Source organism: Alligator sinensis, unplaced genomic scaffold (genome assembly GCF_000455745.1).
Source record: "Alligator sinensis unplaced genomic scaffold, ASM45574v1 scaffold386_1, whole genome shotgun sequence".
Taxonomy (NCBI): Eukaryota; Metazoa; Chordata; order Crocodylia; family Alligatoridae; genus Alligator; species Alligator sinensis.
The window spans coordinates 1099235-1126181 of NW_005841996.1; the positions used below are offsets into that span (position 1 = coordinate 1099235).

A 26947-nucleotide genomic window follows, 5' to 3' on the forward strand; every position below is an offset into this window, starting at 1 on the left:
TGTACTTTGATAGCAGAGATGTAAGTGTTAAGTCTATCCTGCAAGCTCCCTTTTTGCTGTCCAAGTGTCCATCACTTTCCAAGGATCACTAATAAGTTTTTTTTCTGCTTTTTTTTTTTTTTACATCTGGGTTAGCCCTGTGCCATCTAAAGCACAGAAGCGATCACAGGCAGCCACGCCTCCCCCAAGCACTCAGCAAACACTGCAGGAAGACAAAGCAAATTCACTCAGAGACAGACCACAAGCAAACTCTGTCACCTCCTGAGAACAGACTTGCTCCTTCTTCCATGCCAAATCCCTCGCAAACGTTGAATACAGGGTTGATCTCTTGTATCAAAACTGTTTATGAAAAATACTTCTTTTCATAATTTGAAACAGCATCATTACATTTGTGGTTTTCTTATGGAAAATCTTTTTTCGACATGTTTCTAAGCTTTTCCATGGTGGAATATAAGAGAGGGCAGACACTTTTAAGAGAGGGTGTTCTTTTTCACTTAAAAAAAAAAAAAAAGTGTCTACCATATAATTAAACGGAGTTTCAGCCTCGTAACCCTCCATTTGGTCCTGTTTTTTCCAGAATTTTTCACAAACACTTTTAATTGCAACCAGCCATAGTTAGGAAAGTGGAAGGGGTATTTGGAGCCAGACTGGGTATATGGGGCACGAACAAAGGACTCAAATATTATGGGTGTCACTGACTAGATTTAGACCAAGATTTTTGCAAAAAATTCTTTTCAAAACCCTTGGATCCTTTTTGAAGCAGTTAATTGCGTTTTGCATCGGCTGCATCAAACCCCTCTCAGGGAGCCGTCACCAAGGTTTTGGTTTGTGCTCAGCACTTCCTTACGACTGAAATAAAGCAAGGCTTCAACTCGGATGACCCACTCCCTCATGCGCGGCTACAGCGAGCAAGACGAAGGAAATAAAAGGACTTATTTGTAGTCTTATTTGCGGGGTTTTTTTCCGCGTGCAATATTTTGCAGCCGAGAGAATCATTTTGAGCTTCCAATAGGATGCTTTCGTACTGCAGGCCTGGCGCCTACGTAGGCAGCAGCCGGGCCGGGCCCCACAGGTGGACGTGCGCCGCTGAGCGCACCACCAAGCCCCTTCGCGCCTTCCTCGCGGCGCGGCAACGTCATCACGGCTCCCCATTCCCGTGACGTCACTCATAGCGTGGCAGAGCCCCGCCCCCACGGCCGGGCCGGCCACGCCCCAACCGCTCTACCCGCGCCCACCTCGATTGGCTGCGGGGCTCGCGACGCCGGAAGAAGCGACCGGCGCGGGGCGCCTTGGACTCATTCCAGGGGTCGCTAGCCGGTAACGTGTCCCCCCCAACCGGGGCCGCGGGGGGAAGGCCGGGCCGAGCCGGGCAGTTGCGCGCGCAAGCGGCTCCTTTGTCTTTGAAGCCACGAGGCGACGCGGCGGGGGCGGCGATGAGGGACGGCCCCAGCACCCCTGGGTGGGGGCGGCGTTGGGTCTGCGGGGGCTCCTGGCCAGGGTCCTCCCTATAAAAGGATCGCTCGAAATGGTCTTGTTTGCTGAAAAACTCCGGCACCCTGAAAAAAATACGCAGGTCAGTATGCAGAGAAGTGCCATACGTCGTCTTCTTTACCTCATGTTGCTCCCCGCAGGCCGCCAGTGAGAAGGGGGTCATCCAGATAGAAGCGTTTCTTTATTGTGAGGCCGGCCATCGTGAGGAAGTGCTGACAGCGAACCCAAAGTCGGTTCAGACTCCCCCAGAGTGACTTGGGTTTCGCACGTGCTGCATCACTGAGCTGCCTCAAAAATGACCTTATGTTTTGAGCACTTTTGCTATTATTGATCGAGTTCAAATTACCGTATAAATACAGTAATTATCATTAGAGGTGCACTGATACATCAGTCCGGTATTGGATCAGCACTGATATAAAGAAAAGTGTCTGTATTGGAACTCGGCCTGATGTGGCTGATAATTTGGCTGATAAATGCCCGTGCATGTGCGCAGCTGCAGCAGGGCACGTAGGTGGCACGGAGCACATCCAGGCAGCGTGGAAAGCTGTGTGCAGCTGGTAAGTCTGTTGTGGTGGAAGGGTAGGGGGAAGGGGCAAGGGGGGGCAGATCAAGGTCCCCACAGTGAGAGAAGACTGGGGCTGGGGCAAGCAGTTCACAGTTGGGGCAAGGCAGGCAAGGGATGGGGCTGCAGCTTGTGTGGGGGGACTCAGTGCAGGAGTGGCTCCCACCGCTGTCCGCCACTTCTCTGGGAGCCACTTGTCCAGTGCTCATCGGGCGGCTCGTCTGGCACTTGCCTGCTTGTCCGGCAGCTCCTGCGACTGCTCCTGCCACTTGTCTGGCAGGGCATGGGGGTGTGTGTGCCCCCAAATCTGGGCAGGGTGGGGTGGGTTGAGGCCGGAGCTGTACTCTGGGTAGGGGGCTGAGGGAGCTACAGTGAATTTTGGGGTGGCTGCACCCCCTCCCCATAGCCCCCTCCCACCAGCACCCGCCCTGAGTGCAGCCCCAGCTCAGCCCATCCCACCCCTTGCATACGAGCCGCGGTTCCAACCTGCACCCATCCTGCCCCAGTTGGGCAGCGCTTACCCCTGCCCCCCAGCCCCACTTTTCCCTCACCACAAGGAGGCCTTGATCTGCCTCTCCCCCCCCCCTTTTTTTTTTTTTTTTTACCACAACAGACTTACCAGCTGGACACTGCTTTTCAAGCTGCCAGGCTGGTATCGGAAATCAGATCGGTATCAGCCAATATACCGCCTCAAAAATCGGCTATCGGTATCAGCCCTTACCCCTGCCCCCCAGCCCCACTTTTCCCTCACCACAAGGAGGCCTTGATCTGCCTCTCCCCCCCCCCTTTTTTTTTTTTTTTTTACCACAACAGACTTACCAGCTGGACACTGCTTTTCAAGCTGCCAGGCTGGTATCGGAAATCAGATCGGTATCAGCCAATATACCGCCTCAAAAATCGGCTATCGGTATCAGCCCCAAAAATCTCTATTGGTGCACCCCTAATTATTGTATGCCAGGCAACACTGTGCGGTGCTGGGATTCCTGTCACTGCCCCCATTCCTCCTAAGGTGCTTTGCCAGGCAGGGGCTCAGGACTGTGGGTTTATTAACGGCCTAGAAGCTGAAGTGAATTTTTTAATTATTTATTTTTATCAAGGCCAAATCAGTTCTAAATTCAGCTGGGCAAAGCCCAGGAGTCAAGTTCCAAAAATCAGCTGAATGGAACTCAGTTGTCAAGTCTGTGTGGCTCTACCACTGGGCAAGTATCCTCCCTCCCACACCTGTTGGTTTGGGGCTTCAGATGCTCCCCAAATCCAGGCAGGTTTCCTACATGCAAGCCCCAGGCCTGGAGGCCTTGGGGTTCAGATACTCCCGGTTTTGCTTGATCTTAGCCAAAAGGCAAACCAGAGTGTTACAGCCAGGCCTTGAGAGACACTGAGTGACAGCAAATTGAAGAAGGGCGGAGGGTTATAGCATGGACCCCTGCATGCCCCTATTTGTAAGGGATGGTTTGGATAGAGATGATTCCTCTTCCGGCAGGGGGTTGGACTGCATGACCTCTGGAGGTCCCTTCCAGCCCTACTTTTCTATGATCCTTTAGGTGATTAAAGCTCCTGTCATATCTTTCTCTTAATGAAAGGGGTAATTTACCATGAGTTCGTTTACATTTACTGAGAAGTAAGAGTGGGGATGGAAGAAGGCATCAGGGGTGTAGCTTATCTCTGCTCTTGCTTATCTCAGGATAATTTGTTTGTGTGCCCATACCCCCACTGCTGCACTAATATTTGGTCAAAGTTGAAACGTGCAGATCTTGTTTGAATACAAGTGTTGCACCAGTTTAAATTAAAACCAGTGAAATGACACCGATATGCCTTTTGCTGTTGTCTGTTGGCTTAGCTTGCTGCCTATAAGTTTATTCAAAAAAAAGTGTTGGCCCACTGGAAGCTTCATCTAAACAGATCAAAGTCTAGTTTTAGGACTAGTAGTGTCTTAATTTAAAACATTCCTCATGCTTTGATACTTTTTTGCTAATAATTCAAGTCCACTAAACTGAATTATAGGAGAAAACATCAGTAGCTTTATACACTTTTTTTTTTTCATTTTCTCTTGCAGTAATTTTTTTTGAAGCTGTAATGGAGAATGAGCTGGCAATGACTTTTTTCTTGTTGCTTTCCATTGCATTTTTCTGCGAGAGCCACAATCATGGAGTGGAGACAGCAACTGCTGAACAAGTTTTGGAAAAAAACATTCTAGAAAGGACAGCTGGTATCAACCCTGACCTGGCAGCACTTATGCAGAGGCATCACCTTCAGGAACTCTTTCACCGTTATGGGGAGAACAACACTTTGACAATTGAAGGGTTTAGAAAACTGCTGCAGAATATGGGCATAGATAAAAGGAAAAGAATCAAAATAGACCATGAGCATGATCATGATCACCATCATCATAATCATGTCACGCTAAGTAAAAGCTTTGACAGAACAGGTTGCCCAAGTCATGAATCTGAGGGTATACACAAAGATCTGAGGAGCAGTCAGGCCAAAGAATTTCACAGAGTAGAAAATGCTGAGCAACAACACAGTTTTACAAACAATAAGAATGTTGCTAATGAAATAACTACAACCAACAATGCCACTACCACAGATGGCAGTGCTGAGTTACAGAATTTGGAATCTGGAGAAGTGAAATCTCTTCGTGTAAGTCTAACTAACCCCGATGCCATTAATGTAACAGAAAGCAGCAATGCAAGTTTGGTTGTTAGTGGAAGAGCAAATGAATCTTTTCCGCTGAAGGAACCCGAAAAAGGAAGTTATTTGTATTCTAAATTTAAGAACAAAAGTACCCAAGAGGTGAGTACTCCTCCTCTCGTGCCTGTTCAAAGTGTGTCATCATGGTTTGTCATCCAGAGAAGTTCACTTCATCTGTAGTAATCTTCTTGCAGGCTTTGCTATTAGAAATGCTTTAACAGTAGGGATAGCTGAAATGCATGCAAAATTCTCCTGTACAATGATTTCTATTTTTATATGTACATTTCATTATTTTCAGTGAAATCAAGTAGAGGAAAACAGTAATATGTTCCAGTTTGAGTACCTATCCATTGGCATTCCCTTCTGTTTTTTTCCTAAAAAGACAGAAGACTAAAGAAAAAAGTTTATTTTGAGAATATTAACTTTGTAAATAAGTACCTGCAAGTTTGTGACACTTAAGGAAAACTGCAGGTTTTTCTGTTACTATGTTTAAAAATGGTGATGGTGTGGGGGAGGTAAACCAGTTGAATAATTAAACTTGAAAATTCACACTTTTATTAGCTGTGACTATCACCAGCTTTAATCCATGGGCACTTACATTTTTCTTGCAGATTGGCAGGAAGCAGAAAGCTCGGACTGGAAAGCATCTCGCATAGAAAGCAGCCAACATCATTAGAATTTTATTATGAATTTTAGGCAAATTCTGTTATGTATGTTTACTAATAATTTTAGTTAGGTGTCATTTGGCATGAACTTGTCTTGCACAGTTGGGAGCCCTTGACTATTTCTGTGCAGCTGGCCTATTGTCAAAATCTTGCTGTGTCCCTCCTCCTATTTTAAAACGGTTACGTTACAGTCAGTAGTATAAAACACTATTGTTCTTATTGGACCAAGCAGTTAGTCCAAAAAAGTAAAGTTGCTTCGTGATTGTTAATTTATTTTTTTTATCACTAGGGTTATCATAGGTAATGTTACATTTTTGAAAAAAGAAATTGCTATCACCTCTTCATTGTTAACTATCACTTCCTTTCTTGTGAAATGAGAGGTGGTTTGTTTCTCTTCCATGTACCTGATGCTTCTGCTCTGCCGTCAAGGTGGAGCTCAGGTTTGAGGGAAGATCTGGTCTACACTGTGATGGTAGGTAGGGATGGTCCCAAAGGCTGATGCTAGGGTGATTTGGAGAAGTAATTGGGTCTGAGAGCATTGGAAGAGGAATATAGGTAAGGGGCACTGAGTAATTCCTGAAACCAGTTGGACAATAAAACTAGTGAAAAGCCAAACTGAGTTACCTGGAGGAATATAAAAAGTTTAAATATAATAAGGGAGAGGCAAGGATCTTTGCGAGTGATGTCTTCTATTGGACCAAATGTATGGTTGGGTTAGATTTAGACAAGCTTTCAAATGCAGAGCATTCTTCTAATGTTCTGCATTCAAAAGCTTGTCTAAACTTATGTGAGCCAAGCAACTGGTCCAATGAAAAAAAAATCCTTGCTTCTCATATTTTCTCGATCATCGTAGCTGTCATGTCACTCCAATGCTACCATTTACATGCAGTAAAACTTAGAAAAATATAACTTCAGTGTCTACATTTTTTTTCCATTCATTTCAATGTAGAATATGTTTCTTTCTCTCCTAACATCTCCTGCTTCTTTGAACAGTATGGTGACTAGAATAATAGGCATATGGATGCTGTGCGTGTATGTTTTTTTCATGCAACAAATTAATACCTTTTATTAATGACAGGTCCAATTCTAAGGATATTTTACTGAAGTATTTTATTCAAGTAACATGCAAATATTAACACCACTGTTGCTTTCCACTGTAATTGTTGCACAGATTGCTAAAATACCAAAATTATTTTATTTTTCTTTGATTGAGAGGCCTGCTCCTATTTTTGTTTCTGAGGTTGGGCCAGTTCTTTATGAAGACCCACTATAGCTAAAATAGATGTCTCTGAAATATTTTTTTTCTCACCTTTTTAAAAAGTCAAGGTACTAATGGAATAAAGTATATGTAGGTCTATTTCTGTCAGATCTTTTTTACAGATGACCTTGCAAGACCTCTGCGGAGTCTGTTTTGGTAACTAAGCCATATAAATCAGAGTGGATATATTCAACATAAAATCGCACGTCCTGAATTTGGTAACTAGGGATATTGTATTCTTGAGAAGCAAAGTAGAAACCATGCTGGGAGGCCTACTGAAGGGAACTTATAAAGACTGCAAAGAGTACAGTTGAAATATTATTGAATTATCATTTTTTGTCCTAAAAACATGTTCAACACATGCCATGTATGTGACTCCATAGAAGGGATTTGGCTGAAAAAAAGACGTTTGACCAGATGGGTCATTCTGTCTTCCTTAAGTTGAGGATGAGATGGCTCATCCACCCAGCTGTCAGTGTTATTGAAGTACTTCTTCAACCTGGAGGACTCAAGGGCCAAAAAATGTACAACTACGCAATAACTTTCAATTTAGAAATAATCCCACTTAGAGGCCACCTGTACCTTATAGCTGCAGTAAATGACTGACTAGAACCTTAAGGGCTGTCAAATCCAACAATTCCTCAGCAGTAGCACCTAGCTTCTAGAAAGATGTGGAATGGATCGGATGCCGGTTTGGTCAGACTTGAACTGACGTAAGATGTGAAATGAAATGGTTTTAATTATTTAAGTGTTCATGATTACTCTTACCTCAGAATAAAAGTTGTACAGTTCACATCGCTAGAACTTGTTACAGACTTTAGCTACAGTTTATTTAGATACTTCAGAGAGGTGTTACTCTGAGTTAACATTAGAACTCTTGCAATTTTCAACGAGTTTCTGTTCTTTTTAATCTTACTTAAGTGCTTCTTTCTACAGTGCTTCAATACATCAGAACTGATGCGGTCTCATGGAATAAGCACACAAGTATTGTTGACTGCTACAGAATTTAGCTATCTCTGCCCAGCTATTATTAATCAAATTGATGGCAAACATTGCTTAGTCCATGCAACTAATGAAAAGGCTGAAACTCCTCCAAAAAGCTTTTCTTTGGAAATAGGTAGGGTTTTTTTTCCTTCTGAAATGTATAGTAAAAACTTATCAGCAATGACTCAAACATGACATTTGCTTTTACAATTAACATAAATTATGTTTAGATTCTACCTTGTATAATTGTGGTTTTTGAAAAGGGTTGTTTCTAGATGCAAGCATGCCAGGGTTTGTGTGTTGTTTAGATGATAGCATCCAAGTCACTGTTTGAACAGGCAAGTGTCTAGCAAACAGAAGCTGATATCAGGCTCTCGTTTTTCTCTTACTAGCTTGGATTGGTGGTTTGATATCGATCTCTGTCATCAGTTTCCTTTCGTTACTGGGTGTTATACTGGTACCTCTGATGAATCGTGTATTTTTCAAGTTTCTTCTAAGTTTTCTTGTGGCACTGGCTGTTGGGACTCTGAGTGGAGATGCTTTCTTACACCTCCTTCCACACGTAAGTATTTTTACTTGTTTTTAAACATCTTTAATACTGAAACCTGACTTGACTTTTATGTTTTAGGTTGGGTTGTATGTTATATTGATGATATAACGGCTGTTTAATGAGATGATCCATAAATGTAATAATAAAATATAGATTGCTTAGAATGGTCTTTGTGAAATTGTGATCAGTATAACTGATCAATCGTCACTATGCAGGGGGGGGTTGTCATACACGCCTACTCCATTCATCATATTTTCTCTGATATGCATGTGGGCAATCAACTCCAACTTGTGGGAGTTGGAGTTATTTATTTATATGTGGGGGGTTTTTTACACACGCATGCGCTAAATGATGAAAGATGGACTAAATGGAAGAGTGATGCTCAAATGGATTATAAAAGTCAGAGTGGTACATCAGAGAAATACTGGAACAGAACACCTGATACTAGAGTATCCAGTCACTTCCCCCATGTCATCTGGTGGGGAAGGCTGTGAACAAATGCTGTGACACAGGGGCAGTTATCCTCTGTGGTACATTTCTGCAATAAAATTAAGTACATTGTGTAAGAATTAATTGTTCTGTATCAAGTTTGAAAATCTGCCTATGGCAAGTAAGGCCTTCATTAATTATATTATTGAACTTTCTTTTATGTTCTAGAGGCATTTGCCTCTTGGCCTTATGCTTGCATTCGTATCAGTGGTGCAATTATCTTTTAAAAAACAGCATGCTTTATTATATGTTGCACCATACCTACAAAACTAATGGAAAACTGTCTTGCTCTTCTACTTAGTCAGACTAACAGCCATGTTTAGGATCATGAAGAAATTTTACCCCACAGTCACTGTGGTCCGTGTGGACTGTTGTGGTTTTAACCTTCCTGTGTTGTGGGGGAGGAAGCATGGTCCTCTTCCTTGGATCTCTTGAAAAAATGTTAACAAATTGCTTCCTGTTTTTGCAGTGGCAGGACATTGACGGTGTCCTTGTCCCCCTGCCTTGCCCGTGGGAAGTTAAAGGGTGTTGTCGATGTTTAAGACATTATGCCTGGTACTTGTGTGTGGGGGGGGGGATGGTCCTGAAGCTTTTAAGAATAAGTTAGACCAGGGGTGTTGCATTCAATTCAGCTGATGGCCCATATTCCCTGCCAGCACCCAGGGACTCAGTGGGGCAGCTGCCATGTGTTGAGATGCTCTTGTGTCCTCCTACTGGAGCCACAGTTCAACCCTGTTTTCGACTGTCTGATTTTGTTGCCTACAGCAACTGAAAACAGTACATTCAGACACTGGAAAAGGAAGGGATGAGGCAAGGTGGTTGCAGCATCATTAACCATTGGATGCTGGCTGCCCCACAGTCAGACGAAAATGACTGTAGGGAATTGGCAAGTACTGGAGCTGAACTGTGGAGGTTGCCTGAGAACCAGTGAGAAGCCCTGTGTGGTAGATGGCCCACCTCCATGGATCTGTCTGACCCACAGCCTATGTTTGACATCTCTGGCTTAGACAAACATTTGTCTAGAATTATTTAGACAGTGATTATCCATACCTTGATCAAGCGGTTGGACTTGATGACCTCCTGCGGTCCCTCCTAGGGGAGAGAGAGGGAATTTGATAAAAGTTTTCAAATACATGAAAGGTGCTAGAGAGGATGGAGACAGGCAATTCTTTGTGACTGTGGCAGTCGGGATAAGAAACAGTGGTCTCATGTTGCAGTTAGTGAAATTTAGGTTGAATATTAGGAAGCATTTTCTTGCTGTCAGGGTAGATAAGTATTCGGACAAGCTACCCCATAGAAGTTGTAGAGTCTCCATCCTTGGAAGCTTTTAGAGCAAGTTAAATGAACATTTGACTGGGATAGCTTACCCAGGAGTGATGGTGCACTGAGTGGGGTGTCAGACTAAATGACCTGAGGTCCCTTCCAGCTCTATTTTTCTATGATTCTATGAAAAGCTAAAGAGATTCCTTCTGTCATGCCCTAGAGGCTGACCAATTATAGTGATTATCGTCTAAGGAAGAGGAGAGATTGAATCGGCCAGCCATTGGGAGTAGATTAAGATGTGGGATATTATGGTAAGATTAATGTTGGGCCACCATAGAGATGAGGCAGTAAAGAGGGTGCTTTGGTTATCGCTGCTACTGAGGGCCCCACCTCTGTGATTTGATGTAAGAAGACTTGTGATAGTTTTTGTCTAGTTGTAGTGGCTGGGCCTGCTTTCACTCATCTACTAACAAATATCACTTCCATCTTATCTCTTCTGAATCTTTTTAATCCGTATCTTTTCTCTTGCTAAATGTAAAATGTCTGGATTTGATTAAAATGAAATAGCCCTGGTTCACATTCTACAGATTTCCTTCTGTTGCTACTGAATGTTGAATATTGTTTTGAATGTAGTGGAACTTCAACTTTTTTTTTCCTTTGTTTCCTTCCTTAGTCCCATGGGAACCACCACCATCACCATGAGAAACCATTACTTGAACAAAGTAAAGACTCCTTGTTCAAGCATCTTGTTTTTCACAGTGCAGAAGAGAATGTTTATTTGGATTCCACGTGGAAGGGCCTTACAGCCCTGGGAGGCCTTTATTTCATGTTTCTTGTTGAGCATTTGATCACTTTAATTAAGCAGTTTAAAGACAAGAAGAAAAAGGTAGGGAAACTATATTTTGAAGTATTTGGAGCTGTCTCCAAATAGTAATCAGTCCATGATACTGCAATTTAAGCTATTAAGTATCTTTATTCAACCAGAATAGACAGTTAAGGAAGAATTCTGGTACTGCTTAGTAAAGCTGGAAATTCACTGTAACCAGACTAACTGCAAAAAAAAAAAAAAAATGTATATGTAGGCCTAGATTATCACCTGAAAGAACTAAAGACAAAAAACCCACCATCCCTCACTCCCACAAAAAGGTATTAATGTGCAGGGGTTATCGTGCTATGTCTTTTAAAATTAGAGTAGGAAATACCATGAAGATGTAACTATTGTGGGTGGTAAATGTCAACTTTCTAAATATAGAAAGCTGCATTGTGTAAAAGCTAATATAGCCAAGTACTTCAGTGTTGCCAAGGTAATAAAGTTGTTAGTTTAAAAGTTGAAAATGAAATTTAACTAAGCCCTCTAGGAAGTTTCAAAAGTAGTTACTTTCTGGGTAGAAAAGCCTGTCATCTTTTTAATAATCCAACATATCTGGTATTGACTATGAAGCTGCTTTTTGTATGCCTGGAAAGCTGTCCATCTTGAAGAGTGAGAAGTAAGCAAGCCCACTGAAATATGCAGGACAGTTTATCAGAGTGGTAGGATCAGGTTCATTAACTATATCTAAAGCTCTTCTTTCCCTGCTGAGTTGTTTGACCTGGGAGCTATTCATTTAGAGCTACAACTTGGTTTTCTGGGTATTTTTGTTATAGTTTCTTTGTTTTTTTAATAAGCCACATTTTTAAACTTGAGTGTGCATTTAAAAAGAAAAATCTCCTGCATAAATGTCAATCATTATTTTTGTTTTTGAAGTCTATAGTGGAACTGAATTGCTGTGTAATCCTGTATAACTATTACCTGTGCCAGCTCATTGTGATTTGTTTTCCTTCTCCATCATAAGTCATTCTTTGCCTTTTTTACTGTACTTTAGCCAATCTTCCAGTACATTTTTCTGCTTATGCATCCATTATGTATGTCCCATTTTGGTCTCATTTATTTGAAGGCTGTGTGAATGTTGTGAATATACTGTGTTGCCCATGCATATATTGAAAATTAAATAAAATATTAACAATTTAATTGTATTCTTTTGGAATTAGAAAAAAAATGAAGATGATGCAGAAAGTAAGAAGTTTTCAACAAATGAAGAAAAGTTAGATGCAGATGATCGTAAGTCTTAACAATAACTTTGCACAGCTATACTAATGAAAATGGTGAAGAATTTTTTTCTGCACTATAAGTAGATTTGCAAGTCTTCAATTTACTATGGGATGGATCACCATGTAGCCAAATTCTTTAAGCCTTTCCTGAAACACAACTTTGGTAGGCATTGGTGTGTATGAGATTTGTAATTATAAGTGATAATCAATAGTAATATGTTTTTAAGTTTGATAGGGGTTGGAAGTAGTTCATAGTTGAAAGTAGATCATAGTTAAAATTTTGATGCTTCTTAGCCTTATGCTGCAGGATTGAGCATTAGAAATAGAAAAAAAATGTAGAAGAGCTTTTATTTACAGGTGTTTAGTATGCTGCTGCACCTCACAGAAATTGTAGTTCTGTGGAGAGAGGATTTTAGAAATCTATACATCATAAAGCTAGCATGGAAGTTTAAACAGCCAAGCTCATGTATTTCAAATGCCCGAAGGGCTTGATTTTTCAGAAAGAGTGCTCACACACTATTCCACTTGAAGTTAAACTGGGGGAAGTGGACTGCAGGTGTTTAGTACCTGTCAAAATATAAATGAAAACATTTCATGAAATAAGAATACCATCAAATGTCCAGGTGATCTTGTACAGTAAAATATAAAGTTTTTTTGGTCTTTGTAGGCTGCTTTCAGTACTGTGTTTGCTTGGCTACTGAACTATCCAATGTGATAGGCCCTTGGATTGCAGGTATGAATAGACATTTAGGGCATGACACTGTGTGTGACTAACATTTAAGTAGTCTTATTCTGAGTCTTGAGTTGGGGACTGTTACTGAAATGCCTCATTCTCTGCAAAAATAAGATACAACTTATTGGTTTAATATCTTGTTACAATTTTGCAGTATGGCATTTGCTGGATCTGAGTTCATATTCGGTGCCTGTCCAAGAAGGGCCATGTTCTATCTACAAACAATTTGATACATCCCTCACGTAAGCCTATTAAAGTCAGTGGGGTGACAGCACAGATTAATTTGACCAGTGTTTCTGTATCTGGCTCCTTTCAGTTACACACTTGGTGCTCTCCTCCTATACTGCTAGAGATTTGGGTGTGCCCGTATGTGCTTCTATTACTTCTTGAATAGGGTTCCATTTTCTCTTCGTAAGTCTGTTGCAAGACTGAACTGAAGAAAGCTTTAAAAAAGCTTTAAGAAAGCTTTAAACTACAAGTAGGCTGTACTTGTAGTTCTGTAATTCTTTTTTTTTTTTAGGTGTTACCTGGAAAAATATTTCATGAAATCAAAATATCTGGATTGCTTCACTGAATAGAACAGTACCAAAGCAATCAGAGTTTGTGGAAGTGCCCTTCCTTTCACTTGTCTTTTTTTTATTTCTTCTGCTTATCTCCTGCAATTATATAATCTGGGTGCAGCACTTCTTATCTCTGACTAACAGAAGATGCTGTTTCTAGCATGATGAATTGTCTTTGGCTTCATTTCTTTAATTTAATTCTCCAGATTTTTATCTCTCATTTTAAGTACTTCAAACAGCTAACGCTTAATAGCAGCACTAGCATATTGTGTTGTCTACTGGATCAGGCCAAGCTCTTTCTTGATGCGTCTTAAAAATCTTGAATGTTAGCCCCCAGTTGCATGCCCTGCATGATCCTGCAGCCTCAGGCAGAACTTTGCTATTCCTGAGATTATTTGCAATAGCTGTCACAGTGGAATTCAGTGTCATTGATCCCCCATTTGTAATTTTCATGTGGCTATATGGATCAAATCTTATTTTGCAGAAGCCAGTTCCCATTGGTGGTGATGTCAATGGGGCTTTCATTTGTCAGGATCACATTGAAATTGCATTCTTTGCTTTCAAAGACAGAAAAAGAATTGTGCACTTCTTTCAATGACACTCAGCTGCAGGTAAAGAATTAAACTGCTTCTGGGAGTGCCAGCTAGAGCCAATTCTTGATTTTTTTTAAATGACTTACTACTGTGCTTTAAATATTTGCTAGAACTTCATGTATACAGAACAATTTTTTTGTATTGGATACTTTACTTAGGTTTGTATGTGTGTTGTTTTGAAGGTTCCCAGGCTTGTGGATTTTCATGTAACTCGCTTATATTTCTGTGACTGCAAGAAGTTTACCAAAATTTACCCATTCTTTTATTCTCAAAGCTTAAAAATTTAGTTGTAAAACTCATTTAAATAAAAACAAAAACAAAATTGGAAACAACCCATCTGTTCCAAAACTGAGAGCATATTTTAAGCGTTTTCAAACTACAAATAAAAAAATAGTGCCACATATTTGTGCTAAGGCAGAACACTTAAAATATTGGAAAGTTAATAGGCAGCATAGTGTATGTTATTTTTTTTAATAAAAATAAAATAGCTGAAATAGATTTATTTTTTTTTAAGTGGGAGGCAGGGGTATGCAAAATATGGGCTGGATACAGCCTGTGGGTGCCCCCCCACCAGCCTGGGCCCCAGCCAGCATGCAGCTTCTGGCACGGCTGTTGCCAGAGTGGCTGCAGCCATCCAGGTGCTGCTCTGCTCCCCTCCCCTGCAGTGGGAGCCACCCTGCTGAAGCTTCCCCTCTGCCTGCCCACCCGCCTACCTGGAACAGGACAGGAGTGGGAGGAGGAGTCCCTACTAGAGGCAAGGGGAGCAGAGCAGCACCCAACTGGCTGCAGCTGCATTGAGAATAGCCCCACTGGAAGATGTGTGCTAGCTGGGGCCCAGGCCTCTGGGGCTGTTCTGCTCCCCTCACCTCCAACTGCGGCTCTGGCTCCTCTGGGTGGGCAGGGAGGAAGTTTCAGCCAGGTGGCTTCTGCCCCAGTGCATGGAGCTCTGGCTCCAGCTCCTGGTTGCTTTCCACTCGCTCTGCCTGCTCAGCACAATGAGCAGCCACTTGCAGGTGGGTGGAAGGTGGCCAAGAGCTGGAGCCAGAGCCCTGCAAGCTGGGATGGGAGCCGCCAGGCTGAAGCATCTCCCTCGCCCCCCTGACCGGAGCAGTGCAGCGGGAGCAGGAGCTGCAGCTGGAGCCGAGGGGAGCAGAACAGCCCCACCAACCTGGACCCTGGCCAGCACGTGCACCTTCTGGAGCGGGGCTGTCCCCAGTGCTGCTGCAGCTGGCCAAGTGCTGCTCTACTCCCTTTGCCTTCAGCTGTGGCTCCTTTTCCTGCTGCACCACCCCATGCAGGCAGGCAGGAGGAAAGCTTCAGCCAGTGGCTCCTGCTAGAGGTAAGGGGAGCAGCGCAGCACCCATTTGGCTGCAGCTGTACCAGGAAGAGCCCCCACCAGAAGCTGTGCACTGGCTGGGGCTTGAGCCAGGGCTGTTGAGCACTGGTGGGAACACAGTGTGGTCTGTCCTGGGTGGGGCTCCACTCCATGCAGAGTACCATAGGGGTAGCTGCAGACTGGGCCAGCTCTGCTGCGTGTGCCCCTTGCCCCCCTCCCGACGGCATGCAGGGTGCAGATTGCACCTGGCCCACTGCCAAACACCTTTTCCCACCTGCCCAAAGCCCCATAGGTAGTTTTGGTGAGTTGCTTTATGGGGGGGCAGGGGACAGGGCAGGGGACCCATGACAGCTCATCAAAACTCTCACATAGTCCTGGGACCCAAATAATTGCAATAAAGACAAGGATCTTTATTTTTCTGTGATACTTCCATAGATTTCCCTGTGTCCATCATATAAATTTTGAGCAAAAAGTATCATGGGAGTCATGCAAAATGATTGTAGTCACGGAGGAGCAGAGTATCGGGGTAAATTTCCGTGGTCTTTTCTTATCACAGCATAGTTTTTTAGGTAATTAAGTATGTTAACATAATCTCTCTCTCTTTCTCCCTCCCCCCCAGGGCCTGAAGGTTACTTAGGGACAGATTCGCAAGATCCATCCCACTTCATTTCTCAGCAACCAGTAGTACAAGAGGAAGAAGAAGTCATGATAGCTCACTCCCATCAAGAGGAAGCTGACAATGAATATGTATCCAGGGGTTGCAGAAACAAATGTCATTCTCATTTACATGACACTTTGGGACAGTCGGACCATCTCAGTCATCATCATCATGACTACCATCATATTCTCCATCATCATCACCATCAGAACCACCATCCACATAGCCACAGTCAGCGCTACTCACGAGAAGAGCTGAAGGATGCTGGTATAGCTACTCTAGCCTGGATGGTGATTATGGGTGATGGATTACACAACTTTAGTGATGGCCTAGCAATTGGTAAGTATTTTTAGAGTTCTCCTTAGTCTTATACAGTAAGAGCAAGGTACAGTTGTTTCTTTGCTGCCCATGAACTGTAATCAGGGGTGGGCAATTATTTTGGGCAGAGGGCCACTTACTGAGTTTTGGCAAGCCATCGAGGGCCACATGACAGGCAGCCCAGGGCAGATAATATTAATTTTCTAAATTTTTTAGGGGCCCCGTGGGCCGGATAGAATCATAGAAGTAGGGTTGGAAGGGACCTTGTAGATCTTCAAGTCCGACCCCCTGCCTGGGCAGGAGGGAAACTGGGCTCAGGTGACCCCAGCCAGGTAGGCATTGAGCCGCTTCTTAAAGACCCCCAGGGGGTAGGAGCCAGCACCACTTCCCTTGGAAGTTGGTTCCAGATCCTAGTCGCCCTAACTGTGAAGTAGTTCCTACAGATGTCTAATCTGAACCTACTCTCCAACAACTTGTGGCCGTTATTCCTTGTTATCCCGGGGGGTGCTAGGGGAAACAAGGTCTCCCCCAAACCCTTCTGGTCCCCCCTAGTGAGTTTATAGACGGTCACAAGGTCCCCCCTCAGCCTTCTCTTGTGAAGGCTGAACAGGTTCAGGTCCCATAGCCTCTCATTGCCCAGTGTGGCGTAGAGGGGGAGGATCCCCTCCTTGGCCCTACTTGAGATGCACCTGTGGATGCACGATCAGGAGCATCCACAGGATAGAATGGCCTGGTGGGCTGCATCTGGCCCCCGGGCCACCTTATGCCCACCCCTGGGCTAAATGATATTAAAACTAAGGGCCAATACAAGACTTAAGTGTCTACAACAGGAGTAGGCAACATTTTTTTGGCTGGAGTGCTGAAAAACACCACAATGCTTACCTCAGAAGGTGCCGGAGTGCTGGCATGGCAGAAAAACAAGATGAGGGCAAGGGGTACATGGCAGGATGCCCTACTGCCCCTGCCCCCCCAGCCCGGGCTTTGTGGCTGTCAGCAGCTACCCTGGCTCTGGGCATCTGTGGCTATCTAAATGCTACTTTTGCATGATCCTGTAGGCCCCTGCCATGCGTTAAACTTGAGACATGATTAATCAGTTAATTATATCTTAAGTTGTAACCCAGCTACACATTTAAAGCAATTAATGGCATCATAAAACAAGGAGTAAGTCACAAAGTTATTTTACAAAAGATATGTAAGAACTTTGTGGCTGGCTCCTATCACACTATTGAACATGTGGCCAGGTGTGCCTTTCTGGCTGAGAATCCCATCAGCTGATGGGGCTCCCAGCCATGGGAATGTATGGTGCACCCCTGAAGCTGGGAGCCCCGTCAGCTGAGGGGGCTCCCAGCCTCAGGAGCTTCATACTTGACAGTACAGGCTCCCCCTGTACTAGCAGTAAGGCATGATGGGATATCAGATGCTCAATCCCACAATCACATCTCCTCCCGTGCACGTGTAGCATGACAGAAAGTGTGATTGTGTGGATCATGCATCAGCTTCCATTTCGCTTTTACCTGTACATCTTGCAGGGGCTGTAGTGACATAACTTAATGAAATTGCCTTTAGTTTGACCTTGAAACAGGGTTAAAGTTGAAGCAGATTTGCTGCAATTGTTTGTAGGGTGGCCATCATACCAGACATTCCAGTTCTCTGCTATTCTGTTCTCTATTGATATGACACCTGATGCCTTTTATGTCCTCTATTTTTCCCTTGGAAATAGAAATAGAGGACATAAAGGTGTCCAGTTTCATATGAATAGAGGACAGGACAATCGGACTGTCCTCTATGATGGCCGCCCTACTTGTATGACTATAAAATAGGACAGATGTAACAGTTGCATCTCTCTGTATACTTTGTTGATCTCCTCTGCCCTAATTTGTTATGAGCAAATATATAACTGCACTCCCAAGCATGATCTCTGAATTTGTAATGTTTGGTCGTCGGGTTTCTTGTCTTCTCACAGGTGCTGCCTTTACAGAAGGTTTGTCTAGTGGCTTAAGTACTTCTGTGGCTGTGTTTTGCCATGAATTACCCCATGAGTTAGGTAAGACAGCATAATATTTCAGTAGAGTATACCTTTTAAATAATTGGTGGGGGTGGCAGTTTTAAGGATGGTGTGTTTATTGTTTTACAGCATAGTTAAAACTTCTAAATTTCCTGATCAGGGTCAGAAATGTTTTAACTAAGTTTGCAAACATCTGGTTTAGTTGATGAATGTTGCTTTTGGCAACACATTCATTTGTAAATTCATACTAAAAATCTTCAATTACATTAAGTGAGTCATTAGGTCTGCAGATATTTGCAATTACTACTGTATTTCTTCTTTGTTTCAATGGCTGATTTATGTAACTATTCAGTATAGTATAAATTGTGAATATATTTAATGGAAAACAGTTTTAAATTGTTTTTTGTAATTATGTTTAACTTGATTTGTCCTCACTAAGAAAATGAATGTTTTATAGGTCAGGAAAAAATCATGTTAGAACCCTTTAAAATATGGTTCTAGTTTTAGTTCATGAAAAATGGTTTTCATCCAAAACCTAATGTGTGTCGATTTATAATTTGGAGTTCCAAATTATAATGTTTTTCTGGTCAGATTGAATTAATCCGTGCACTTATGAATACATGTACCAGTAGGTTATGGAGTCTGGTGTTTTCCTCAGTAACATTAATGGGAATTTCTTTGGGGTATTCATCTCCAAAATGGGGTGTATTGTTCCCAGAAGCAGCCAGTTTAGTTCTGCTTTAGGGAAGAAAACACATGGCATTGTTTAGAGTACATATTTGCATGATCTTAAAATGGGATTTGATAGGAATCTCAATCCAGTCTCTTAGCTGGGAATGTTGATGCCATAGGAACTTGAGGGTGGTGGTATAAAATGGAGAGGGGGCAGAAGTGGGGTTTAGGAGGGAGTGAAATCCTATAAAAAGTGGTCTGTTTAATCAGACTTAACATGTTTTGTAAACCTTGCTGTGTAATAGGTAAATGGTATGCAACATGGCAACTTTGCTAATCATAAACTCAAAATGTCATAAGAGTATTTAACCACCCCCAGCTCTTTTGAATTAATACGATTACTGAAGCTGGTCAGAGATTTTTCAACTAAATAATCTTTCAAGAGAAAATGCCAGTTAATCAAAATTGAAACGTTTTGTGATAGGTCCAGGAATTTATCAAAACAGAGCCTAAGAACTCTGAAAAATGTTGCAGTTAAGGGGATGTCAAAATCTCTTCTTGTTTTGAAATTGAAAACTAACTAACGTAAATTAAATGGTCAAGGAAAACGCTTTGAAATTATCCGAATATTTTGATTGACCCAAACTGAGCATTTTGGATTTCTGTTGTGAGAAAAGTGGTCCACCACATTCCAGTTATTAATAATGCTACTAAAAGTGACTCTCAATTCCTTAATTATGTAGATAAGATAAAAGCCCTTTACACCAAAGTTCAGTCATTACTTAAGAAATTTGGAGCAGTCAGTGGGTAATTGAAATTCTCAAAGCACACAGTGAATCTTTTTGTTTCAAAATCAGATTTATATGGTTCTCAATGATGTTCAGTATTGCAATAGGTTTTGACTTTTAAAATAATTGTATTAGCACTAATATTGCACCAATAAACCAAAATTGTAACCAAAACAAAATTCTAAGCAGCTAAATGTAAAATTTTATTAAACTAAAATCCTGTACACTATAGACTGCAACTTTGAAGCTATTTTTATGTTTTGTTCTTTGGTTCATCTGCCCTTAAATGAGAAATCGTTTTAATTTTGTAGAGGAAGGCTATTAGAAAAAGGGAATAGGTGGCTTAAAAACAGCTCAATATTCTGAGGGGTGAAAAGGAGTTTTATTGAAAGTGTTTAAGTAGATACATGAGGATGACAGATAATCTTTTCTCTTTCTTTTTTTGTCCTGTAGGAGACTTTGCTGTACTTCTGAAAGCTGGCATGACTGTCAGACAAGCTGTTCTTTATAACGCTCTATCAGCTATGCTTGCATACCTTGGAATGGCAACTGGGATTCTTATCGGTCACTATGCTGACAACGTTTCAATGTGGATATTCGCACTTACTGCTGGTTTGTTCATGTATGTGGCTCTTGTTGATATGGTAAGTATTAATTAAATCTACTTGAATTCTACACAGCTAATTCAGGTGACAGACTAATACTAAAACAGTACCAATACCCCCAAACTCATCCTCTGCAAAAATATTGATCTGTATTACTTATCTCTTAATTTAAATATTGATATCCTTAATCTTGTTGTTGGAAAACTTTGAGAAATTAACACAATTATTTCATTTCTATGAAATACGCAGATAGGAAAACATGCGTTATGAACATAGCGCACAATAGATAATCATCCCTTTGCCATAAACTTGTAGTGGTGGTTGGAATCTTTTCTGCTTTTTAAAGCAAAATTCACCTGGAAGGAACCTGATCAGCTTTTTAAAGGATGTTGAAGCATCCCAGTTTAATTGCTATGTTAGTTAAAATTGTTTAGTTGTAAGTATTGGACCAAAGGGGCCTCTCGAGATACTAAATCTAATCCCCTGTATAGCAAGCAACCATTTATCCACATTGAAACTACTCCAACCTTATGTGGATAATGTGTGTTTAGAAACTTACTGTTTAATAAGAAAAGTCTTCTGTCTATCAACAAGGTAACTAGGAGACGTGTTTAATTTGGTATGATTGTTCCTAAAAATATTTCATGCCTACGCCTTTGTATCATCACCATTGGTTTCCTAGTTAGGAACTTTTAGGGTCAGATTCTAATACTTTTTTGACTGATGTCAAGTTACCGCTTTACTCAGTGCGTAGGCTAGTGAAGGCCATAGGACTACTCGGGGATTAAGGTAGTCTTCATGGTTAAGGAATCTGACTGAGGGAATGAGTCATGATGCATGGCACTATTTTGAAAGTGTTTAACATTCATTTTTATAATTATTATTTACATAGGTGCCTGAAATGCTCCACAACGATGCGAGTGATCATGGGTGCAGTCGCTGGGGATATTTCCTGTTACAGAATGCTGGGATCCTGTTAGGTTTTGGGATTATGCTGCTTATCTCTGTGTTTGAACATAAAATTGTATTCAGCATAAATCTATAACTTTGATTGCCTGTTAAATTTGGTGCTGATGTGTAATAGGCATCTTTTTATATTAATTACTATTAGCTACTGTAGCTGTATAGTACAGCTGTAGTACTGTAGCTACTGTACTTGAAAGGTAGGCTTTTCATAGACTAGGCATTTTTCATCTATGTTTCCTTTTTCCAGAAGTAAAATAAGTATTAACTACTTACATGTGAAACTTAATTTAGTAAATAGTACAAGGCATAGATAGCTATACTTTGTGAAGCATGGTGAAAGTGCCAAATCTAGAAAGGAATATTTTTTTAGGTTTTTTTTACTTTTAAGTTATTAAGCTTTTTTGTAAACTTGCATGTAATTTATGTAAAATTTTGCTGCTGTCTTTTTTTTTTTTTTTTTTTACTGAAATGATTTGCTGGTATAAACAAGTAAAGCAGTTGTTGTGCTATACAATGCAAAAAGTTGTCTTCTTTACAATATATAATTTTTTTTTAATCGATGAGAATTTTAAAATGGAGAGAATGAGTGTAAAAGGTGCATTGTGAGGATAGCTGAGAGATTAATTTGCTAGATAGAACGTTAGTATCTTATCTAGTTCTATGATATAGCCACAGAAATCTATAATTGTTATATATATGAAACTGAAAATGGTTTAGAGTTGAAGAATGGCAGGGAACACATTTTTGGAGGCTTGGGCAAAATAAGCGGTTATGCATATGGTTTAATTTAAAATAGTCTTAGTGTTGCAGGGTGTAACCTGGTTTAAGTTAAAATTTTAAACTTGCCATTAACAAAGGAACTCCATATATTGGAGAGAGAGGTAGTTAGCTGTGTTAGTCTGAGGGTCTTGTTATATGCTAATAGTGGGAAGCTCCTGGAGCTCATAATCCCTAGAATGTCTGCATATTAACACTCTAGGGCAGGATTATTTCTGATCCGTGCTACCCAGCTCACTTTACAATAAGATGCAGCTACACTAGGCTACAACTTGGTGTAAAGAGCCCACCTGCCCCACTTCCCTGCTGGCTTGGATTAGGCCCCCTGCCCTCCCCAGCACCCCAGATCCTCTCTCACTGCCCCCACTTACTTGTGGCTGCTTGTGCTGTCTGTCCTGGGGGAGGAGGCAGGGAAGAGTAAACCTGCCTGCTGTTGCTGCTGTCTGCAACAGGAGTAGCCCTGCAACAGGAGTAGCTGGACAGGCAGGTTAATCATTTCCTGCCTGCTTCTCTGGGACAGACATTGCAGGTAGTCACAACTAAGTAATGCCCCAAGGACGAGGAGGTGGCAGGGGGACACCCTGAGCTGTGGGGTGGGGAGAACAGGGGGAAGCCCTTGGGGATCAGGGGGGAAGCCTGGAATGGGAGTGGGGGAGATTCTTACCTTTCAGTTCTCCAGGTCCCTGCTTGCTGTTCCTAACTTGAGCTAGTACTGACACGAATCAACACTTGTGCAGCTCCCAGCATAAGGTGTAACAAGGCCCTGACATTACGCAGAAGTCTATAAGGTGCCACCCTATCCTGCCTACCTGGTTCAGAAGCATGAGCTTTTATAGGTGGCAGCCTACTTCATCAGATAATGTAACCTGCAAAAGCTCAAGCTTCTTTGAATGAGTCCAGTATAGGCAGAAGGTAGGGCAGGGTAGCACTCTATAGACTTTTTTACTCTAGAGCAGTGGTTCCCCACCTTTAGATTCCAGGTGTCCCTCTAACTTTTGTGAATTGAGTGACACTTCATTTCTAAAACTTTTATTTTGGTGCCTACCTTCCTGTTAGGGATGTGAATGGTTAAATGATTAATCATTTAACCAATCAGCCAGTGATAACTGGTTCTAGCTAACTGGTCATGTTTTAACCTGAGGCTGGGTACAGTCTGGGGGGAAGAGGCGGAATGGAACCAGCAGGCTGCAGGGCAAGAGGGTGGGAGAGAGGAGCCAGGAGGGGTGGGGTGATTAATACCTAGGCTCTGTGACCCTGGTGCAGCCACTTGCAGCCTCCCTGCTGCCTGCCATGAGCAGACCAGGCTCCAGGCAGGCTGCCAGAGCACAGGCTGCAAATGGGTCCACAGAGCCTAGCTATTGGGTATTAGTGACACCTCCCCCTCCCACCTGTTCTGCTGCAGCTGGGCCCAAGGAAGCTATGTGCTGGTGGCTGCAGTGGGCTGGTAAAGCCCTTCTCTGACTACTGCTGCCTGTGGCTTCCTAGGCTGTGCTCTGCCCCCAACTCCCTGTGCCACTCGGCAGGTAGATGCAAACCCTCCTCCAAGGAAGAGTGGGACAGGCACCAGCCTGCAGCTCAGCACCCCTTAGTCTGACTTTGCAGAGCTGTGGGCTGGAGCCCAGTGTCACTATGCCTGCCCCCCATGCAGTGCCTTCTGCTGCTACAGCTGCTGCAGGTATGACAAAGGCAAGATTGAGGTAAGCAGGTGCAGGGTGACTCCCCTGGGCCTCTGGCCCAGCTCCATGGCATGCCCCACCTGCCCCATCCGTGCCCAAACTTGGGCTCAGAGAGGACCCACCAGCCTAGTTTGTTGTGGGGGCATTGCTGAGTTTATCAGACCTGGTGGGGGCTGGAAGCCCCTCACTGGTGCTAGGTTTGGCAGGGGTGCCCTACAGGCCAGGCTGGAGGTTACCATAGTGAGTAAACCTGTTGTAATTGCAACAGATTAAATGGATAGTTTTAAAATCAGTATTTACATCCCTACTTCCTGTACAGGGCCCAGGCAGTAGGAAGGGTGAGGAGGAGTGAGCCTCCATCTTCTCATACTGTTACTTATGCTATAGGTAACCTTGTGGGTAGGCTACTGATGAGAGACAGAAACAGGTCTACAGCCCAACTTTTTATCTGCTTTCACCTTAAAACATGAGAACAAACATTTATCTCAAAGTCTATCTGGCTACCCACAACAGCACAATGCTGATTCTCACCTATACCAACTGGGGAGATTTGAGAGTTGGGGGGAGGGACGACACACAGATTGGTGGCAGGTCTTCTTGAATTTGCAGTTCTCCAAATTTCCCTCCAGCCCATGCCTAATACTTATAAATGGCTGGTTTTAATATTCTAATAAATGACCCCTGATTAGTTTTACTTAAATGTCCTTTTTTCACTGAAACTTTTGGAACTGGGCTGAACCAGATCTTTTGTGGGCTTGGAAGGTGGCAATTATTTGGGATTTATATCCTTGGGAAAGATGGAGGGTTTCTTATCACCTTTCCTTCTCCATTGTGGAATGCTGTTTCTTCTTTACCTTCCTTTATGCTCTTCTCTGAAAGGCTGTTTTTGTTTTTACAGATTATCTAAGCATCTTAACAGAAATATATCTATTATAGGAAAATAACATCTCATACACTTGGTTACATCAATCACTGCTGCTACAACTTTAAGATAAAGCTATGATGTAGCATATATGGATTATTAAATATATGGTCTTCTCTTACCTCCTTTTAGGATCTGTAATTTGTTTAACTGTACTTGATGATTTCCTTTACTTCCTGACCAAGTTAGTTGTCACATGTGCAAAGGTTCACACTGCAGTTACTCAAAAGCATGTTTGGGGCCTTCTGCTTAGCAGCACTTCTGCAGCTTAGCCTAGGCCGCTTGAAAATGGCCAAGGCTAACAACAGTAGCCGGGACTGGGCTGTGTGTGTCAGAGAAGGGGCAGTGACCAGCCAGGCTGTGCGCGCTTAGCCCTTCACATCCACATCATCTGTAAGGATCATTGCTCTAAACTGCTGTTAACACTCTATTGCAACTTCCTGACTTTTTCAACAAAGTGGCAGTGAACTACTTGGAGAACTGGAAATAAAATGGTAGTCTTGTAACTAAAATAAGAACAGTCACTGATACGCCAAATCACTTAAGTTAACTGAGGAAGGAGGTTAAATATAGGAGAAACTCAAGTCTGACAACCAGGGGAAGTTTAAAAAAAACCAGTAACCTAACAATTTTCAGTTTCAAATCAGGTGGACAAAGCACTAGGAAATAGACATATTTCATTTGCAAGGGAGATAGAATAGTCGTGAGTACAGATGAGCTTTTCTCTCTTTTTGTATCTAAATAAATTCATCAGTCAGTATTTCTTTAATCTGAACATAATTGAACAAAACTTACTCCTGTTTCAAATCGCCAGCCAGGGCAGAATTCTGAGCAAACGGATTCACTTGGATTCTGAGCAAATATCAACTTTGGCTGGAATGGTATTTTGGATCGTGGTAGATCAGTCTGTAAGAACTGCCATATCAAATTAGATCAGTGAAGCTCTGCTCTGGATCTTAGTCTTCAAAAACTTGTGGATGCATTTTTAGCTGCTCCATTGAAAATCATGGCAGAAGCTCAGTTATTCAGATTCTGTGGGAGTTGTACCTCTCTGCTAAAAACTCAAAGATTTAAACTGCAACTGTTGTAATCTGTAATCTTAGATTATTAAGAATGTGTGACTTTTTTAAATACAGGAAAAATGATGGGCCATACTCACCCAAGGATAATTCTAAATATTGGCACCTTCAGCCATTTGATTTCTATTATTTCATTCACCTTGACATCTAAAGGAGAGCCCATTTCCAGTTGAAGAGCAAGGCTAATATGATATTAAAACATGCCACTCTCCAATTTACTCATCTAATCCAATGCAACAATAATTTTCAAATAAGTTTATTACTGTACACAAATCAAGGTTTTCATATGTACCCATCACAGGTTTTCTTTTTAGCTCTTAATAAGGACAGATGTTTCTTCTTGCTGTTCTGATTCTTTAAAGTTCTGTATTCTTGAAAGCTATACCAATGAATTTTCACTATTAATATAGAATACTAAAATACACAATACCCTGATAGTTTAGTATGTTAAAATAGGGGTTCTCAACCAAGGCCCTTGGCCATTATGTGTGGTATGCTTAGAAAACCACCAGATGGCAGCTTCACTGGCTCCCTGTGCAGCTCTCCCCCAAATTAAAAGGTGACACTACAGGGAGCTGAGACTCCACACCCTATTAATTCAGATAATGAAATGAAAGGGAAGGTAGAATTGAAATTATCACCCTCAAGAGAAGAATAGCATAGCGAGCAGGCAAGGGGTGGGGTGCAGAAGAAAACCAATGAGAGCTGATGCTGTTGTACCTTTATGAATATACAAGGAAGTATGGGAAAACTGGAGAAGATGCAGAGATTGTGGTGTGGCACAACCGGCCAGCTGCTTTGATGCTGCAATGGTTTGCACTGTATTGCTCTGGGGTCAGTCTACCTCTGGAACTGCAAGGACTCTCACTGTTTCAAGGGAGCTCTGTCTGCTAGACACCATTTAGCGCCATATGAAAAATGCAAAATGACACAATAGTCATTAGCATGTTCTAAGAATGATTGCCTCTAAGCCCCCCCTTGCCCAAAGGAAATGACCAATAGCTGTAAATAAATATTCTTGATTTAAAAGGAGACATCACCGTATCAGATCTGCATAACCTTTGCATTTCATATTCAATCTTTGACGCTAATGGGTAGGAGCTTACTATCATGCCCAGGCAAAATTCTTTTTATGCTGTAGGCTGCCTTTTCCTTCTCAGTCAGCCAGCCAGAGCGTGATGAATAGTTACACCCAGGATATCGCTGAGGGGTTTTATTCAA

General features: G+C 42.2%; 1 protein-coding gene and 1 long non-coding RNA gene across 9 annotated transcripts; one reads left to right on the forward strand and one right to left on the reverse strand.

Annotated features, from left to right (window-relative positions):
• Positions 1–1154: 1154 nt before the first annotated feature.
• On the forward strand, positions 1155–22721 carry SLC39A6 (solute carrier family 39 member 6). Of its 8 annotated transcripts, none has more exons than XM_025201492.1 (11): positions 1157–1317; positions 4107–4690; positions 7601–7781; positions 8041–8210; positions 10624–10836; positions 11979–12048; positions 12706–12771; positions 15880–16257; positions 18200–18280; positions 20155–20345; positions 21199–22721. In XM_025201492.1, exons 2-11 carry the CDS (start codon positions 4127–4129, stop codon positions 21349–21351), a joined length of 2067 nt encoding a protein of 688 aa, XP_025057277.1. In that variant the 5' UTR covers positions 1157–1317; positions 4107–4126; the 3' UTR covers positions 21352–22721. The 8 variants fall into 8 exon arrangements, with proteins under 8 accessions (XP_025057281.1, XP_025057277.1, XP_025057274.1 ...); XM_025201489.1 differs by having other exon boundaries at positions 4107–4843; positions 21199–21351; XM_025201490.1 differs by lacking the exon at positions 1157–1317 and adding an exon at positions 1324–1573 and having other exon boundaries at positions 4107–4843; positions 21199–21351.
• LOC112549920 lies at positions 8569–22833 on the reverse strand. Its single transcript, XR_003093546.1, has 3 exons — positions 22714–22833; positions 9738–9779; positions 8569–8736 (listed from the first exon to the last, which is right to left on the reverse strand). It is a non-coding gene; the product is annotated as an uncharacterized LOC112549920 (long non-coding RNA).
• Positions 22834–26947: the final 4114 nt, after the last annotated feature.

Coding starts and splice junctions, on each gene's coding strand:
- SLC39A6 (XM_025201489.1), top strand. CDS start 4,127: ATGGAGAATGAGCTGGCAATGACTTTTTTCTTGTTGCTTTCCATTGCA. Junction 4,844..7,600: donor AGAACAAAAGTACCCAAGAG/GTGAGTACTCCT, acceptor TTCTTTCTACAG/TGCTTCAATACATCAGAACT. Junction 18,281..20,154: donor TGAATTACCCCATGAGTTAG/GTAAGACAGCAT, acceptor TTTGTCCTGTAG/GAGACTTTGCTGTACTTCTG.